Source organism: Hyla sarda, chromosome 2 (genome assembly GCF_029499605.1).
Source record: "Hyla sarda isolate aHylSar1 chromosome 2, aHylSar1.hap1, whole genome shotgun sequence".
Lineage (NCBI taxonomy): Eukaryota > Metazoa > Chordata > Amphibia > Anura > Hylidae > Hyla > Hyla sarda.
The window spans coordinates 364937872-364956508 of record NC_079190.1 but is presented as its reverse complement, the minus strand read 5'-3'; the positions used below and the strand labels follow the sequence as shown (position 1 = coordinate 364956508).

At 45.0% G+C, this 18637-nt stretch overlaps 1 protein-coding gene across 7 annotated transcripts in view; it reads left to right on the top strand.

Annotated features, from left to right (window-relative positions):
• Window positions 1-18637, top strand: part of SYCP1 (synaptonemal complex protein 1) — a 955469-nt gene that overhangs the window by 869726 nt on the left and 67106 nt on the right. For all 7 annotated transcript variants that reach the window (XM_056558361.1, XM_056558359.1, XM_056558362.1 and 4 more), the window contains 2 exons: window positions 6485-6520; window positions 6627-6800. In XM_056558361.1, coding sequence (XP_056414336.1) covers window positions 6485-6520; window positions 6627-6800 — 210 coding nt within the window. The remainder of the gene's footprint in view (window positions 1-6484; window positions 6521-6626; window positions 6801-18637) is intronic.

Below are 18637 nucleotides of genomic sequence, written 5' to 3'. Positions count from 1 at the left end.
GCCTCCGGCGTGCGTCCCCTGCGTCGTTGCTATGCGCTGCACGGCGCGGCGCATGACGTCAGTGCGCCGCACCGTTCATAGCAACGACGCAGGGGACGCACGCCGGAGGCCTGCAGCAGCGCGGACCCGACCCCAGCAACAGGTAATCATGCCACCGGGGATGGGGGGGAGGCAACGGGGCAGCGGCGCCGGCAATGGGTGCCGCTGCCGATTCTCTCCCCCTGGCTATCGGCGCCGGCAATGGGGCGCCGGCACCGATAGTCAGGGGGACAGAACGGGCAGCGGCGCCGATAGCCAGGGGGGAGAAAAGCGGTGGCAGCAGGGCTCTAGACCCCAGGAAAGGCAGGGGGAGAGAAGCGGGCAGCGACGGCCTCTCTCCCCCTGCCTTTCCTGGGGGTGTATCGGGGTATACACGCGCACACACGCACCCTCATTTTACCATGGATATTTGCGTAAAAAACTTTTTTTACCCAAATATCCTTGGTAAAATGAGGGTGTGTGTTATAGGCCGGTGCGTGGTATAACCCGATAAATACGGTATCACTCCTTCTCTTCTGAGCATTGTAGTGCATCGTAGTGCACTTCAGGCCAACTTATGGGGAACCTCCATACTCAGAAGAAATGGGGTTACAAATTTTGGGGGGTATATTCTGCTATTAACCCTTGCAAAAATGTGAAATTTGGGGGGAAACACACATTTTAGTGAAAAAAAAAAAATTCACATATGCAAAAGTCGTGAAACACCTGTGGTGTATTAAGGCTCACTTTATTCCTTGTTACGTTCCCCAAGGGGTCTAGTTTCCAAAATGGTATGCCATGTGTTTTTTTTTTTTGCTGTTCCGGCACCATAGGGGCTTCCTAAATGCGACATGCCCCCCAAAAACCATTTCTGAAAAACGTACTCTCCAAAATCCCCTTCGCTTCTGAGCCCTCTACTGCGCCCGCCGAACAATTTACATAGACATATGAGGTATGTCCTTACTCGAGAGAAATTGGGCTACAAATATAAGTATACATTTTCTCCTTTTACCCCTTATAAAAATAAAAAAATTGGGTTTACAAGAACATGCAAGTGTAAAAAATGAAGATTTTGAATTTTCTCCTTCACTTTGCTGTGAAACGCCTAAAGGGTTAAAACACCTACTAAATGTCATTTTGAATACTTTGGGGTGCAGTTTTTATAATGGGGTCATTTGTGGGGTATTTCTAATATGAAGACCCTTCAAAACCACTTCAAACCTGAACTGGTCCCTGAAAAATTGTGAGTTTGAAAATTTTGTGAAAAATTGGAAAATTGCTGCTGAACTTTGAAGCCCTCTGGTGTCTTCCAAAAGTAAAAACACGTCAATGTTATGATTCAAACATAAAGTAGACATATTGGAAATGTGAATTAAAAAAAATTATTTTGAATATCCATTTTCCTTACAAGCAGAGAGCTTCTAAGTTAGAAAAATGCAAAATTTTCAAATTTGTCATCAAATTTTGGGATTTTTCACCAAGAAAGGATGCAAGTTACCACAATTTTTACCACTATGTTAAAGTAGAATATGTCACGAAAAAACTGTCTCGGAATCAGAATGATAACTAAAAGCATTCCAGAGTTATTAATGTTTAAAGTGACAGTGGTCAGATGTGCAAAAAACGCTCTGGTCCTAAGGTATAAAATGGCCTGGTCGTTAAGGGGTTAAAGGGGTTATCCAGGAAAAATCATTTATATATATATATATATATATATATATATATATATATATATATATATATATGTGAACTGGCTCCAGAAAGTTAAACAGATTTGTAAATTACTTCTATTAAAAAATCTTAATCCTTTCAGTACTTATGAGCTTCTTAAGTTAAGGTTGTTCTTTTCTGTCTAAGTGCTCCCAGATGATACGTGTCTCGGGAACCGCCCAGTTTAGAAGAGGTTTTCTATGGGGATTTGCTTCTAAACTGGGCGGTTCCCGAGACACGTGTCATCAGAGAGCACCAGAAAATAACAACCTTAACTTTAGAAGCTCATAAGTACTGAAAGGATTAAGATTTTTTAATAGAAGTAATTTACAAATCTGTTTAACTTTCTGGAGCCAGTTCATATATATATATATATATATTTTTTTTCCTGGATAACCCCTTTAACCCCTTAATATTTACGTCCTGCGCCGGCTCCCGCGATATGAAGCGGGATCGCGCCGCGATCTCGCATCATATCGCGTCGGTCCCGGCGCTAATCAATGGCCGGGACCCGCGGCTAATACCACACATCGCCGATCGCGGCGATGTGCGGTATTAACCCTTTAGAAGCGGCGGTCAAAGCTGACCGCCGCTTCTAAAGTGAAACTGAAAGTATCCCGGCTGCTCAGTCGGGCTGTTCGCGACCGCCGCGGTGAAATCGCGGCATCCCGAACAGCTGATCGGACATCGGGAGGGCTCTTACCTGCCTCCTCGGTGTCCGATCGACGAATGACTGCTCCGTGCCTGAGATCCAGGCAGGAGCAGTCAAGCGCTGATAATGCTGATCACAGGCGTGTTAATACACGCCTGTGATCAGGATGAGAGATCAGTGTGTGCAGTGTTATAGGTCCCTATGGGACCTATAACACTGCAAAAAAAAAAGTTAAAAAAAAGTGTTAATAAAGGTCATTTAACCCCTTCCCTAATAAAAGTTTGAATCACCCCCCTTTTCCCATAAAAAAAATAACAGTGTAAAAAAATAAATAAATAAACATATGTGCTATCGCCGCGTGCGTAAATGTCCGAACTATAAAAATATATCATTAATTAAGCCGTACGGTCAATGGCGTATGCGCAAAAAAATTCCAAAGTCCAAAAAAGCGTATTTTGGTCACTTTTTATAACATTAAAAAATGAATAAAAAGTGATCAAAAAGTCTGATCAAAACAAAAATCATACCGATATAAACTTCAGATCACGGCGCAAAAAATGAGTCCTCATACTGCCCCGTACGTGGAAAAATAAAAAAGTTATAGGGGTCAGAATATGACATTTTTAAACGTATAAATTTTCCTGCATGTAGTTATGATTTTTTCCAGAAGTGCGACAAAATCAAACCTATATAAGTAGGGTATCATTTTAACCGTATGGGCCTACAGAATAATGATAAGGTGTAATTTTTACCGAAATATGCACTGCGTAGAAACGGAAGCCCCCAAAAGTTACAAAATGGCGTTTTTTTTTCGATTTTGTCGCACAATGATTTTTTTTTTCCGTTTCGCCGTGCATTTTTGGGTAAAATGACTAATGTCACTGCAAAGTAGAATTGGCAACGTAAAAAATAAGCCATAATATGGATTTTTAGGTGGAAAATTGAAAGGGTTATGATTTTTAAAAGGTAAGGAGGAAAAAACGAAAGTGCAAAAACGGAAAAATCCTGAGTCCTTAAGGGGTTAATATACTGTATACTCTTGGCCCACTTGCTGTATTATAGGTGAAGAGTGTCCTCTTTACCTCCTTTGGCTAAGCTCACATATAATGACATTTTCTGGTGTGGCTCTCGCTATAAATCCACAGCAAAAGATGTGTATAAGATATGCAGATTTTGCTGCAGATTCACAAAGGATTCTAGCCCTGTTACATTAAAATTGGTGAAATATGCAGCAAAAATCCCCAACAAATCTGTAGCAGAATTTTAAAATTTGTAGCATGCTCATGTTACCTTGTTGAAAATGTCTGAAGCATGTCGATGAGATTTGTAAACTCTCAATTACTTATATGGTACTATGTGTTCTGGATTTTTCTGGGTAGGGAAAAGCTGCAATAATGTGTTCTGCTTTACGTTCATCCTACAGTTTAGTATCAAACAGAGCAAGTTTATTGAATAGGCAAGGAAAGTATAAGCTTAGCACATAAGTGTCCACCAACTGTTGACACTGTAAACATTGGTACAATAATAGAAACAAAAAACAAACAGGATGATAATGTGGTGGAGAGGGAGGGTAACTGTATCAAGGTTCAGGGGTCAGACTAAAGGGGCATGGTTGTTATATAAAAGTGGTATGTTTATTATATAAAAGGGGCATCAACAATGGCGGCAGAGAATATTCAGTAACAGATTGAGGTAATAAGAAACATCTTGAGAATGAGGCGACTCCAGCCATGGCTGCCAAATTTTATGGAATAGATTCAGAGAGTTTTTCAGAACCATGTATTTATGGGATTAATTACCATGGAAAGAACAGAATTGGTGAATGCCACTTGGAGGCTATATGTACACGAAAAGCAAGGAGAATAATTTGGGCTAAATTAAATTGAACAAAATGCATAGTAGACAGTCTGTCTCCAAGAAGACAGGTTGCCAGACACATTGGGTTTTAAACCCCTGTGAGATTCGAGACTAGGTCTACAATTTGTTGCCAAATGGCGTGACCAAGGGACATATCCACCATACATGGCCCATAGTGCCATTAGCCTGGCAACCCAGAAAACACAGTGGAGAAACCGTAGCATAAATGCAGTGGAGACAAGAGGGGACATTATACGTTTTGTGTAGGACTAGAAGAGCAGTGTCCACTAGGGAACCTTGCCAGCTACCTTTGACAGCCAACTGTTGACAGCAAGGCAGCCATCTTGGCAGAGACATTACAATACTCAGGTTTTCTGCCCATTGTGTCATAAAGGGGAGTTTACCAGTCAGATTAGGGCAATTAAAAGAGGAGTACACTAGGGAAAGGGAACCATAGAGTAGAGGGGTATACAAGGCAAGGTCCTCAAAAGGTGTAGGAGTAATAAGGAAGAGAAAGAGGCAAGGAACTGTAAAAAAGAAAATAGCTGGGAAACTCTGAGGAATTCAGAGAGAGTTTGGGAGAACTGTGTGTGGAACTGGGAGAGGGATATAATCTTGTTCCCAATTAAGAAATCCTTCAATCCACCAGGAAAAGTCCACAGGATCCAAGCCAGGTGGAAAGACAGGGTTAAGAAAAAGAGGAAGAGATGGAGATGGGGAAACTGCAGTGAGTGTCTGAATCTGAGAGATTGCCACAGGAAGAAGGAGTAGCGGGATAGTAAAGCAGCGGAGGGGACATATGAATTGATGGGAGAGGAAAGCCACATCAGGAAACAAAGGGATTAAAGGGATACTCCGCCCCTGGCATCTTATCCCCTATCCAAAGGATAGGGGATAAGATGTTAGATCGCCGCGGTCCCGCTGCTGGGGACCCCGGGTATCGCTGCTGCGGCACCCCGCTATCATTACTGCGCAGAGCGAGTTCGCTCTGTGCGTAATGACGGGCGATACAGGGGCCGGAGCAGCGTGACGTCATGGCTCCGCCCCTCATGACATCACGGCCCGGCCACTTAATGCAAGTCTATGGCAGGGGGCGTGATGACCGCCACGCCCCCTTCCCATAGACTTGTATTGACGGGGGTGGGCCGTGACATCACGAGGGGCGGAGCCGTGACGTAACGATGCTCCGGCCCCTGTACTGCCCATCATTACGTGCAGAGCGATCTCGCTCTGCGCAGTAATGATAGCGCGGTGCCGCAGCAGCGATCCCCGGGGTCCCCAGCAGCGGGACCCCGGCGATCTGACATCTTATCCCCTATCCTTTGGATAGGGGATAAGATGTCTGGGGGCGAAGTACCCCTTTAAGGAGCCACCAGATCATATACTAGTAAAACCCAACAATAAAAGCATGACTGGGCGTTACAGAGTAGAAGCTGAGGGATCAATCTAAGGTTTAAATCACACATGCAGTTTTCATTACACTTTTTGGTATAGTTTTTTATACAATTTTTTCCCCCAAGCCGGGAGTGGAATCAAAAGGAATGGAAAATATATAGGAAGGATTTTTATGTCTCCGTCCTGGTAGATCAACTTCTGGCTTTGGCTCAAAGACTGCATCACAAGCTGCATCACAAATGGCATGTTTGATCCCAGACTTTGTGTTCAAGTCGCTATAAATAAAGAAGCCTTCAAACTGTGGATTCTTTAGACGCACCAAGAGATAATGCCATGTGAAATTTTAGAGCGAAACATAAATTCTGGCTGTCATGTTAACTTTGCTGCTGTGGCTATGGTCTTCATTTTTGTCAATATTTTTTGCCAAAACTAAGGGAATCAAAGACAAAGAAAAAGATGTGAATCTTTACATTCTTTTTTTCTCTGTGTCAGTTCCTTTTTTTAAAATTAGGACCAAATACTTACTAAAATAAGTGTATACCCAGCCTTAGCTCTGTATATGAAAAAAAAAGTGTTATAGGGGACAATATACAGCATACCCATTTTCCCTGCCTCTGACCTCTTGTGAATATCCATTATTCTTTATTCATACGTCATTAGGACTTCAGAGTAAAGATGAGGGAGCGACGTATGCACTCTGTCTGACGAGTGTAAAATATGCTGTGAATGCGCTATGTGTGACCAAATTCCTAATAAACATATCACTAGTTATTGATACTTTTCTTTTCATGTGCACATGTGTAATTTATGAATTTTCCTTTAATCTTTTAACTAATGTTTTTACTTTTGAAGGAGAAAAATATCTTGAAAACAAGCATGCAGCACAAGGTAAAGGATATTTTATGAAACTATCATTATCTATCATCAGTTGTAGACTTTAGCACACACTGTAGACCCCAAGTACATGTGGTTTATTTGTTTGTTTCTCTGACAGGAAGTTCAAGTTGTAATTACAAACACTCCAATCCAATCAACCAAAATTGGAGATATGCAGTATTCTGCATCATCTGTCTTAAAGAAAACACCACTGAAGCAGGAAGGAAGAATGTCAGATAATAAGAATACATTAGCATGGTCCTCATCTAAAAACAAGAGAGTTGTTCCAAAGGTATAAATGAATTGTTGGTTTGCGTCTCACCATCTTATTTAACCATAACCCTTATAGCTTTAAAATAGAAACATAGGGGGGCATTTATCAACGTCTTTAGTCATGTTTTTCTGCTAAGTTAGCCGCATAATTGTCGCAGTTGGGCCTGCGCGATTTTTCGTGCAATTTTTTTACAGACAGCGAGAAAAGCAAATTTTCCTTCCCGCCTTTCTTTTAGTAGAAAAAAGAAAATGACTTGCAGTGGTCAGAAATGTATCATGTGCGAAAGTCGCAAAAAAGTTGCATCACATGAAAAAAGCTACTAAATTTACTCCAGCTCAGACCTGGAGCAGAACAAGCCCCTACCAAAGCAAAAAAAGAAAACTTGCTTACGTGAAAGAAAATTATCAGCAGGCTGAAAGCAGTTGATAAATAAGTCGCACATAAGCAAAAAAATTGTAAAAAAAAAATCAACTAAAAAAAGGAATACATAAGCAAACATTGATAAATGCCCCCCATAGAAGATTGTGGGCAGAAAAAAACACATGGGGGACATATTCAAAAACTAGCAGTCTTACTTAGACTAGTCTGTCTAAGATTGTGGCAGATTTTCAACAGTGACGCTGGCTGTTTAGAAATCTGCCACATCGTACAATGTATGCTCAGCCTGCACCACCGTTTACGTAGTATATTTAAAGACAAGTATTGTATGCCCTGCCCCATGGCAAGCATTTTTCCGATACAACATTTAAAAAAAAAAAAAAATGGCACACATATGGCGTAAACTAGGCAGAATTCTTGAAAGTGAGCATTGAGCCACTTTTTCAACCAAGCTGAAGTTAAATTACACACATAAACAAGCAAATTCAGTTTTGAATAGCCTCCCCATAGTCCATATAGTCTGCCCCTATATTATTTCCATTTTTATTGTCCACTTACTGTCAATTTACCACATCTGTTGGAAGTTTGTTCCAAACATCTACTGCTTTTTTAGTAAAATAATGTTTTCTGACATTGCTTCAGATCCCCCCCCAACTAACCTCAGATTTAGCCCCCTTGTTCCTTATAAAAACACATATGTCCTGAATATAATAATTTTCCCCACTTTCCCTTCTTTTCTTTAGACTACACAGATTTACTGATTTAAAATAATGTGATATTTTCTGATATTTTTTACCTAGCTGTAAAGAAATTTTAAACAGTTTCATCAGTCCGTGTTAGAAATATTATTATTATGAATTATTGGTCATTACTTCATCCATGCTGATGTCAGCTGCAGGAGCTGACAGAAACATACTCTATGTAACTAAAACAACCTAAAAGTCTCACCAAAACAAGAAATTAAAAAACTACTGTTGTAGAGGCGACATTCTACATAAGCCTGATGATTACAGTATCCTCAGCACTAATTTAACATAACGGTCCTGGTGCCCTGGTGCTTTAAGGAATACTGTAGTGCAAAATAACTTATCCCCTATCTGAAGAATAGGGGATAAGTTATAGATTGCGGTGGGTCCCCCGTGATCTCCTGTATGGGGTCGGGCAGAACGCTCCCTTCATGTGGGCTGCAATAGGGGATAAGTTATTTTGCACTACAGTATTCCTTTAACATACCAGGAATGTTTTCTTTGTTTGCCCAAGTACCCTTTTCACACATATGAATAAGAACATTGGTCACTTGGTATAATTACCATGTATAATGACTACCATACAGTGATGAAATATTGCCTCTATAACTGTTATTAATCAAAACATTTGATGTACAGAAAGATATACTACATAATGCCTAAATAATACCACCCCATCACGACATCTAGCAGTACGACTACAGACCATATAATCTATTCCTGAGCGTCCTCAGGCCGCACACTCATGGGTTAACTAGATCTTGTGACTCTGGACAGAAGAAGTAATGTAAAAAATAATAGATTAACAAAATACACCTGAAAGATCACCAGAAGATACTCTATGAAACCACTAGGAAGCAAGTTAGCTTGATGTGCTGCCTTTATACCCTGCAGTTTTACAGGTCCCTGGGGCTGAATTCTTTGCAGGCTGCACACCAGGGGTACCCCAGGTCCCTTGCCCCAAAGCTCCATGTGGCATTGATGTACCTCCCTAGGACATTATTTTGTTATTGCCCAGGGTATGCCTTATGATAATCAGGGTAAATGTGCCTGATTATTATTTTTTTTTTTACATAAGCTATTTGTGTTACTTGTGCGGTTTCCCTGTTTGTTTTCTCAGTCCGATGTGCAACACACATGACGCACTCTGGCTCCTCCCCAGTCTCACTAGTCTACTAATATACGGACTGTCTACGTCACTTTCAGAGGGAGTATCAGAACATCTGCACAAGCATGTGATGACCTCACTGGGTGGCAGTAGTTAAATTGCTACAGTTGTACTGTGGGATCACGCTCAGGTTTAAACTCTGAAGGGGGTATGTGCCATGCTGCAATGAGGTCTCTAACTGCCTTTTTTTCTTCTTTGCCCCAAATGTCTAGTAGCATGGAATGAAGAAAAAAGTCTAGACATTACTCTTGTGTATCATGTCTCTAGCCTATTCCTGGGTTCAGCTGCACCTATGAACCCTCAAGACTTCTTGAAGTGATTTAAAGGGGTACTTCTCCCCCCCCCAGACATATTTTCCCCTATCCTTTGGATAGGGGATAAGATGTCTTATGGCGGGGGTCGGGCCACTGGTACCCCCGTGATCTCCGGCGCGGCACCCCAGTCATCTGGTGCATGGAGCAAACTCTGCTTCATGCTGGGTGACGGGCGACCACAGCCATCACCCCATTAATTCTTGCCTATGGGAGGAGGCATTATGGCTATGTACTAGCTTTCACACCCCTTTCCATAGACATGGATGGAAAGGGCGTGTGGTGACATCATGGATAGTGTTGCTCGCGAATATTCGCAATGCAAATTTTATTAGCGAATATCGCATATTCGCGAATTAGCGAATATAGCACTATATATTCTAGAGGTGCACCGAAATGGAAATTTCAGAACCGAAACAAAACCGAAATTAAAAAAAATGTCCGGCCGAAACCGATACCGATACCGAAAATGACTTCTCCCCGTCTTCTGGTAAAATGCAGTGCTCCGCTCATTAGATTAGATTAGATTCCCCCACATTAGATTGCCAGCTCCCCCACATTAGGTCGGGAGTTCCCCCACAATAGTAGGCAGCTCCCCCACAATAGTAGGCAGCTCCCCCACAATAGTAGGCAGCTCCCCCACAACAGTAGGCAGCTCCCCCACAACAGTAGGCAGGTTCCCAAATTAGGTCAGCATGTTCCCCACAATAGTAGGCAGCTCCCCCCAACAATAGTAGGCAGCTCCCACACAATATTAGGCAGCTCCCCCCAACAATATTAGGCAGCTCCCCCCACATTAGGTCAGCAGTTCCCCCACAATAGTAGGCAGGTTCCTCACATTAGGTCAGCATTTCCCCCACAATAGTAGGCAGCTCCCCCCAACAATAGTAGGCAGTTCCCACACAATATTAGGCAGCTCCCCCCAACAATATTAGGCAGCTCCCCCCAACAATATTAGGCAGCTGCCCCACATTTGTAGGCAGCTCCCCCCCCCACAATATCAGGCAGCTCCCCCCAACAATATTAGGCAGCTCCCCCCACAATATCAGGCAGCTCCCCCCACATTTGTAGGCAGCTCCCCCCCACAATATCAGGCAGCTCCCCCCCCACAATATCAGGCAGCTCCCCCCCACATTTGTAGGCAGCTCCCCCCCACAATATCAGGCTGCTCCCCCCCCCCACAATATCAGGCAGCTCCCCCCAACAATATTAGGCAGCTCCCCCCCCCCATAATATCAGGCAGATTCCCCCCCCCACAATATCAGGCAGCTTCCCCCCCCCACACAATATTAGGCAGCTCCCCCCCCCCCACAATATTAGGCAGCTCCCCCTCCCACACAATATTAGGCAGCTCCCCCCCCCCACAATATTAGGCAGCTCCCCCCCACAATATTAGGCAGCTCCCTCCCCCCCCCCACAATATTAGGCAGCTCCCCCCCCCCACACACACACACACACATTTGTAGGCAGCTCCCCCCCACATTAGGTCAGCAGTTCCCGCACCCCACAGACATACAGCTTCCAGCCATATACAGTGATCCGGTCACCGCTCCTCTGGCCCGGGGTCACATCTACTGCTATGGCCTATGGACTATAGGTGCCGGGACCGGAGGAGCGGTGACCGGAACACTGAAGAAGATGACGCGGTCACTTACCAGGCCCCGGCCGGCGTGCGTTCTCCTGCGACGATCCTGCGGTCCTCCTGCGTCTCTATGGTTGTACGCACGGGACGTCAGTGAAGTCCCGTGCGTACGGCCATAGAGGCGGAGAAGCGAGGGACCGAAGGAGGATCGCGGGAGGATCGTAGGAGGACGCCAGGGAATGGTGAGTGACCGCCGGACATCCTTATGTCCCGAAAAGATTTTTCGGGACACAGGGATGTCCGGGATAGGATTAGGAATACTTCTTTTTATGTGCCCGGGCCGGCTCCCGTTTGTGGCTGCAGGCGGGGGCCGACCAGAGCATATAAAACCTAATACTGTATACTAAAAACCAGGGGGCCTCCAGCTGTTGTGAAACTACAACTCCCAGCATGCCCGGACCGGCAAAGTCTGTCCGGGCATGCTGGGAGTTGTAGTTTCACAACAGCTGGAGGCCCCCTGGTTTTTAGTATACAGTATTAGGTTTTATATGCGCTGGCCGGCCCCCGCCTGCAGCCACACACAGGAGCCGGCCCGGGCACATAAAAAGAAGTATTCCTATCCCGGAGAGCGCAACACCCCCCCCCCCCCCCCAGATGTTGCGGCCGCCCCCCCCCTGCACCGCCCACGAGTGCCTCTGCCACTGGCAGTGTTTGTAACTTGTGCTGTGGGCGGACAGGGGAGGTGGGTCATTATCGGCAGATTTTTAGTTGTTTCGGCATTTTTCCGAAATAGCTATTTTCGGCCGATATGTATCGGCTGCCGATATATCGGTGCATCCCTAATATATTCGTAATTACGAATATTCGTTGTTTTTTTTTTTTTTTTTCTTCACAGTACACATCACAGTGATCACCCCTCTCTGCTTCGAGCTTGTGTGGTGTAAAGAAGGCTCTAATACTACTGTGTGAGACTGGCGTGCGAATTTTCGCTTATGCTAATTTTGGTATATGCTAATTTTCGCATACGCGAATTTTCGCATATGCGAAAATAAAACGCAAACATTAAGAATATGCGAATTTAGCGAATATATGACTAATATTCGTCCATATATTCGCGAAATTTCGCGAATTCGAATATGACCTATGCCGCTCAACACTAATCATGAACACGGAAGCTCCAAGCTTCCGTGTTCAGAATGCCATGGTGCCGACCTGGAGATCATGGGGGGTCCCAGCAGCCATTTCCCTGCCCGGGGATCAGACATCTTATCCCCCATCCTTTGAGGAGCAACTGACTGAGACTTTTATGAATATAAAATCTATGTGCTCAAAAACATACTACTTCTAAACACCACTCTCAAGCTACTTTTGCTTCTGATGTGGTGGTGATGTCCCTCTAATTCCTCAGAGGACTTGTTTCTAATATGATGAAAATATTGCAGACATTAGCTTTATTATTTTCCTGTTAATCCAAATAAAGTATTGCCTTACCATTAAAGGGTACCTGTCGTTAGCAAAAACTTTTTATAAAATGTAGATAATACCATTATAGGTATATTTACAATATACATTGGTTAAAAAAATGTAAATGTTAAACACAAATAGAGAAACAGAAACACAGCCGCACATCCACAACTTGTACTATGATCTACTTGCTTCTCAGCATAATATCAAAAACTAACAGATTGTTAGTGTACATTTTGATCAAAATGTGCAAGCCCACTTGCCAGGTCAAGGTCACCTGATAAAAGTGGGTCCCTAAACTAACACTGGTGTAGCACTGGGCTGCGACCACACCACTTTGACACCAAGCCCTCAGGGGGAATGACCCAGTGGCCAGGCAGCCCCACTGCTGCCTGGCCAAGCACCCCGCTCTGGGCCACCCCACCCCACAGACAAAGCACGACAGCAACAATGACTGCCACAAAGAATCACACCAGTGTGAACACCTACCATGTGCTCCCTGCAAGTGGATCATGGTACAAGTTATGGATGTGCGGCTATGTTTCTGTTTCTCTATTTGTGTTATACATATAGTTTTATTTTTTACATTATATAAAAAGTTTTTGCCAATGACAGGTACACTTTAAGACAATCTGAATCATTGTTTGTTTAAAACTTTAAGGTTCTTAAATTAGCTCACCGGCAGGGTCAATAGCTCCAGAGGGATAGAGTTATCCTCAAAGATCTTATTTGGTTTTGGTGAACTCAGGCTACCTTCCAACCATAAAAAATATTTCTTTCACCTTACTTTCCCATGGATACCTTACTTCAACCAAATGGATGCCATCAATGCCACCAACCCCAAATTCCTCCATTTCCCTTCCACCTGCACTACAGATGGTCAACTTGTCTGCCTACTATGGTTTTTCTTTTAATTTTTGTATTCGTGAGCATACTCGACTCCAAGTAATGTAGGCCTTTTTTTTCTAGTCCAACTTATTTCAACTAAATTGATATATATGAACCATAACTGTACATACGCACTGTGAGGATTTGTCTATTATTTCTGTTACCGTTTTTTTCAGTTTTTTATAAATTGTTTTGCACCTTCTCTCGTAAGAGATTTATAATTTGTCTGAAATATTATGCTACCCTGTTAAATTTAATAAAAATACATTTTAAAACTAAACAGATTTTTCAGGTCCTTGTCAGAGTTTTTAAGTAAGTAAATCTACCCTGGCTAGATGCGTTAAAGACATCATTGTTCACTGTTTTCAATCTTTATTGTCTGTTAAAGCCCACTCAACCAGATCTATGGCAGCTTCATAGACTAAAAGAGATAAAGTCCCTCATTTATCATACTGTGTGGGAGGAAAAGTGAAGAGATTTTCCCACAGCTACCAATCACAGCTCAGCTAACGAGCTCTGGTAAAGTGAAAGCTTAGCTGTGATTGGTTGCTGTGGGAAAATCACTCCAGTTTTTCTCTCACACAGTTTGATAAATCTGGGTCAAAGTGCCTCTAGACGAAATTTGCAAAGCGACTACATAGGCATCTCCAACTACCTTTGTTAAGCATTATCGGCTAGACATCCTATAAGACAGTGGTTCTCATCCTTTTTCGCTACTGTACCCCTGAATGGTGAAAGTATGTCTGCGGATACCCCTCGTGCATAAGTTTGCAAGGAACTTACAGCTGAGGGGTACCCGCGGACAAAATAAGTCATAAAAGTACTTAATTTCATAATGGCATGTGCTTACCTTTCTAATGCGATACTAATGCGATACTTAATCTGCTTGTGCCATTGTTACCCCCTCCCTCTGATCCCCTTTTGCCCTTACCCCCCCCCCCATCTTAATCCCCTTGTACCATTATTCTCCCCTCCAATCACCCTGGGCCAATATATGAGATACATACAATGACACCCTCCCATACTGCCATGCTTACCAGGCCTGTCTCTATCCCATTCGATGGGATTCAGAGAAGTATGAAAGACAAAAAGGGACAATGCGCCTATCTATGTGCCGTTATCCTTATTACAAGTGACAGGTGAGGAAGTGTAAGGAATGCTCTCACCTGGTGGTGTTATGCTGAGAGCATAACACCTGTTGCAGCTTGAAGGGGCCCAACTGGTGTGGGTAAGTGGAAATCCACGGTGTGCTGCCCGGATCCACCCGTCCGGCCGGACGGTCTGAGAGTATGAGTGGTAGCGAGAAAAAGAAATCCGATCCTAGCGCACGGGTGAGCGCCAGGATCGGATTCCTTTTTCCCCGCTACCACTCATATTCGGTGGGATTCAGAGCACTCCACTGATGGGTGACGTCCTTCTGCGCTTTGCCAGCACCTCCTCGCAGTGTCAGGGATGTCACATGTCAGGCCCTGCAGCCACTGCAGCTCATGTAAAGCAGCCTCACTACAATATAGTGAGCTGCCGCAGAGACTGCAGCATCCAAGCCCCACTCTGCACTGACAAATACTGGCCAATGCATGGCCGGTATTTGTCAGCGAATTGCCGTACCCCCACATAACCCTTCTCAACCAGGGGTATGCGTACGCCTGGTTGAGAAGCAATCAGCCTCAGTCATGAGTGTGTTACAAAGAGCATCTACAGCCCACCCCTCTTAATATTGCTTTGAATATCCCAAGAGTGTGCTGCCAGAGAACAATCAGAAAATATAAAATTTACAAGACTGGAATTTTTATTTCCTGGACTCGGAAGGAGTGACCTGCCTTCAAACTACAGAATATATAAGAGAATACTTTTCAGTTACATCAAGTAACTCACAAATGGCGTATTTTCTTATCTGAGTCATTTACTTTCCTTTTTATTCATCCAGCTCAGAGTGCAATGATGGCTGAACGATTTGCCGAATTTTTTGAAAATATGTGGTTCAATCCAAATGTATTTTTGGCAAATCGATATTAAAAACGGCTATTTCTGGCCTACAGAGAGCCTCAATAAGGGTGTAGAACACTTTGCTGTGTTCTAACACGCATATGGAGTGTGCTGGGGTAGTGAAATTGTAACGGCCCAGACAGGGGACTGGAGGTGGATCCAGTGGACCAGAGGAGTGATGGCGTGGGCCGTACCCAGGGAACGGAATCTAAGGAGCTACTGTCCCCCAGGTCGTTCCACCAGATAGTGACTCAACCCCTCTGGTTGCTGAGATAGCGCGGTACAGGAGGAACAGGCAGAAGCGTAGTCAGACGTAGCAAAGGTCAGGGCAGGCGGCACAGGATCAGAAGCGGTAGTCACTAGCAACAGGTCTAGGCAGGCAGCACGGGTTCAGATGCGGTGGTCCCGGGCAAGGATCGGCATCAGGCAGGGAACACTTTAATAACAGGTAACAAAGATCCGGCAAGGGCAGGAAGGGGAAGTAACCATTTATAGAAGACTTTGGGCCAGGCACCAATTAATGGTGCGCTGGCCCTTTAAATTTCATGAAGCCGGCGTGCGCGCCCTAGAGAGCGGGGCCGCATGCGCCGGGACACAGAGGGGAGACGAGGAGCCACAGAAGGTAGGGGACAGTCTCGGGATGCGGCGCGTGAGCGGGAACCTCCCGCCATGCTAACCACATCCCCGTCGGGGATCACTCTGCGCTCCCGGTCAGCGTATCTGACCAGGACGCGCAGGGACTTAGTGGACCGGGACAGGGGCAGTGAGCGCTCCGGTCCTGGAGCGGGGACCGGAGCGCACACTGTAACAGTACCCCCCCCCCTTAGGTCTCCCCCTCTTCTTGGTGCCCAGAAACCTGAGGATAAGGTTTCGGTCCAAGATGTTCTCCTCCGGTTCCCAAGACCTCTCCTCAGGACCGCAGCCTTCCCAGTCAACCAAAAAAAATATTCTCCCCCGAATCAACTTGGAAGCCAGGATTTCTTTGACAGAGAAAATGTCCGACGTGCCGGCCACTGGACTAGGAGTGGTGACCTTGAGGGAGAACCGGTTAAAGATAGCTGGCATGAGGAGGGAGACATGGAATGAGTTAGGGACCCTAAGACTGGAGGGAAGATGAAGCTGGTACGCCACAGCGTTTATTTATCTTTTAATCTTGTAGAGACCTAAGTAACGGGGTCCTAGTTTGTAACTTGGGACCCTAAAACGGATGTATTTGGCCAAGAGCCATACTCTGTCACCTGGAGAAAACACAGGAGGGGCCCTGTGTTTCTTGTCCGCTTGGGATTTCATGCGGACCGAAATTTTAAGAAGAGCGGTGCGAGTCTCTCGCCAAATGGAGGAAAAATCCTGGATGAGCTCATCGACTGCAGGAACAGAAGAAGAGGAAGACAACGGCAGAGGGGGTAGAGGATGGCGACCGTAGACCACGAAAAATGGTGATTTGTTGGAGGCGGAGGAATTCCTGTAGTTATAGGAGAATTCCGCCCAAGGAAGAAGGTCAGCCCAATCATCATGAAGTGAAGATACAAAATGGCGTAGATATTCCCCCAAGACTTGGTTTACGCGTTCTACTTGGCCGTTAGTTTGGGGGTGATGAGAGGACGAGAAATCTAATTTCACTTTGAACCGTCCACACAGAGCTCTCCAGAATTTAGAAACAAATTGCACCCCATGATCAGAGACAATATGCAGAGGAAGACCGTGAAGGCGAAAAATGTGCAGGAAAAAATGTTTCGCCAGCAGAGGCGCAGAAGGTAATCCTGGTAGGGGTATGAAGTGTGCCATTTTAGAGAAACGGTCAACAACGACCAAAATGACCTTCATACCCTGGGAAGGAGGAAGGTCAGTCACAAAGTCCATGGCAATGTGAGACCATGGGGTCTCAGGAACAGGAAGAGGTTGGAGCAGCCCAGCCGGCTTTTGACGAGGTGACTTGTCCCTTGCGCAGATTGTACAGGCTTGAACAAACTCAAACACATCCTTAGCCATAGTGGGCCATCAATATCTTCGGGAGATTAGTTGAAGGGTCTTTTGGACACCTGGATGACCCGCCAGCAGAGTGCTCCCACTTAAGGACTTCCACTTAAGGACTTCCATCTGTTGGCTAGGAGGTACAAAGGATTTACCCGGAGGGAGAAGACGAAGATCCACAGGTGCCACGGCAATAAGGCGCTCAGGTGGAATTATATGTTGTGGTGTAACCTCTTCACCCACTACATCAGCAGAGCGGGAAAGGGCATCTGCCCTAATGTTCTTGCTAGCTGGACAGAAGTGGATCTCAAAGTTGAAGCGAGCAAAGAACAGGGACCAACGAGCTTGTCGTGGGTTGAGCCTCTGTGCGGACTGGAGATAGGCAAGATTTTTGTGGTCTGTGTAAATGCAAAAAGGAAGGATGGAGCCCTTGAGAAGATGCCTCCACTCTTCGAGTGCCAATTTAATGGCCAGCAACTCCCTGTCTCCAATGGAATAGTAACTCTCGGCTGGGGTGAAGTTCTTAGAGAAATAACCGCAAGTTAAGGTCTTGCCCTTAGATGATTTCTGGGTGAGAACAGCTCCGGCTTCTATGGAAGAGGCATCCACTTCCAAGGAAAAGGGCTTAGTGGGGTCAGGTCTGGAAAGCACAGGTGCGGAGGCGAAGGCGATCTTTAGCGATTGGAAGGCCTCTTCAGCCTGAGAAGGCCAGGAGTTAGGACTAGCCCCTTTCTTGGTCAAGGCCACAATAGGAGACACCAGGGTAGAGTAGTGCGGAATGAATTGCCTGTAATAATTAGAAAAACCCAGAAATCTTTGAATAGCACGAAGTCCAGAGGGGCGTGACCAGTCCAGGACCGCAGAGAATTTAGCCGGGTCCATCCGTAAGCCCTGGGCGGAGATAATGTACCCTAGGAAGGGCAGACTGGACTGTTCGAAGAGGCACTTCTCGATCTTGGCGTAGAGGCGATTTTTTTCTGAGACGGGACAGAACTTGGTGTACATGTACCCGGTGTAGATCAAGGTTTGGGGAGAAAATGAGTATGTCGTCAAGGTATACGACCACGCAGGTGTAAAGCAAATCTCTAAAAATGTCATTGACAAATTCTTGAAATACGGCAGGTGCATTGCAGAGACCGAAGGGCATCACCAGATATTCGAAATGTCTTCCACTCGTCACCCTCTCTAATTCGGATCAAGTTGTAGGCTCCTCTCAGATCCAATTTGGTGAAAATCTTGGCACCTCGAAGTCGATCGAAGAGCTCAGAAATAAGTGGAAGAGGATACCGATTCTTAATGGTGATCTTGTTTAGGCCTCTGTAATCGATGTATGGACGGAGGGAACTGTCCTTTTTAGCCAC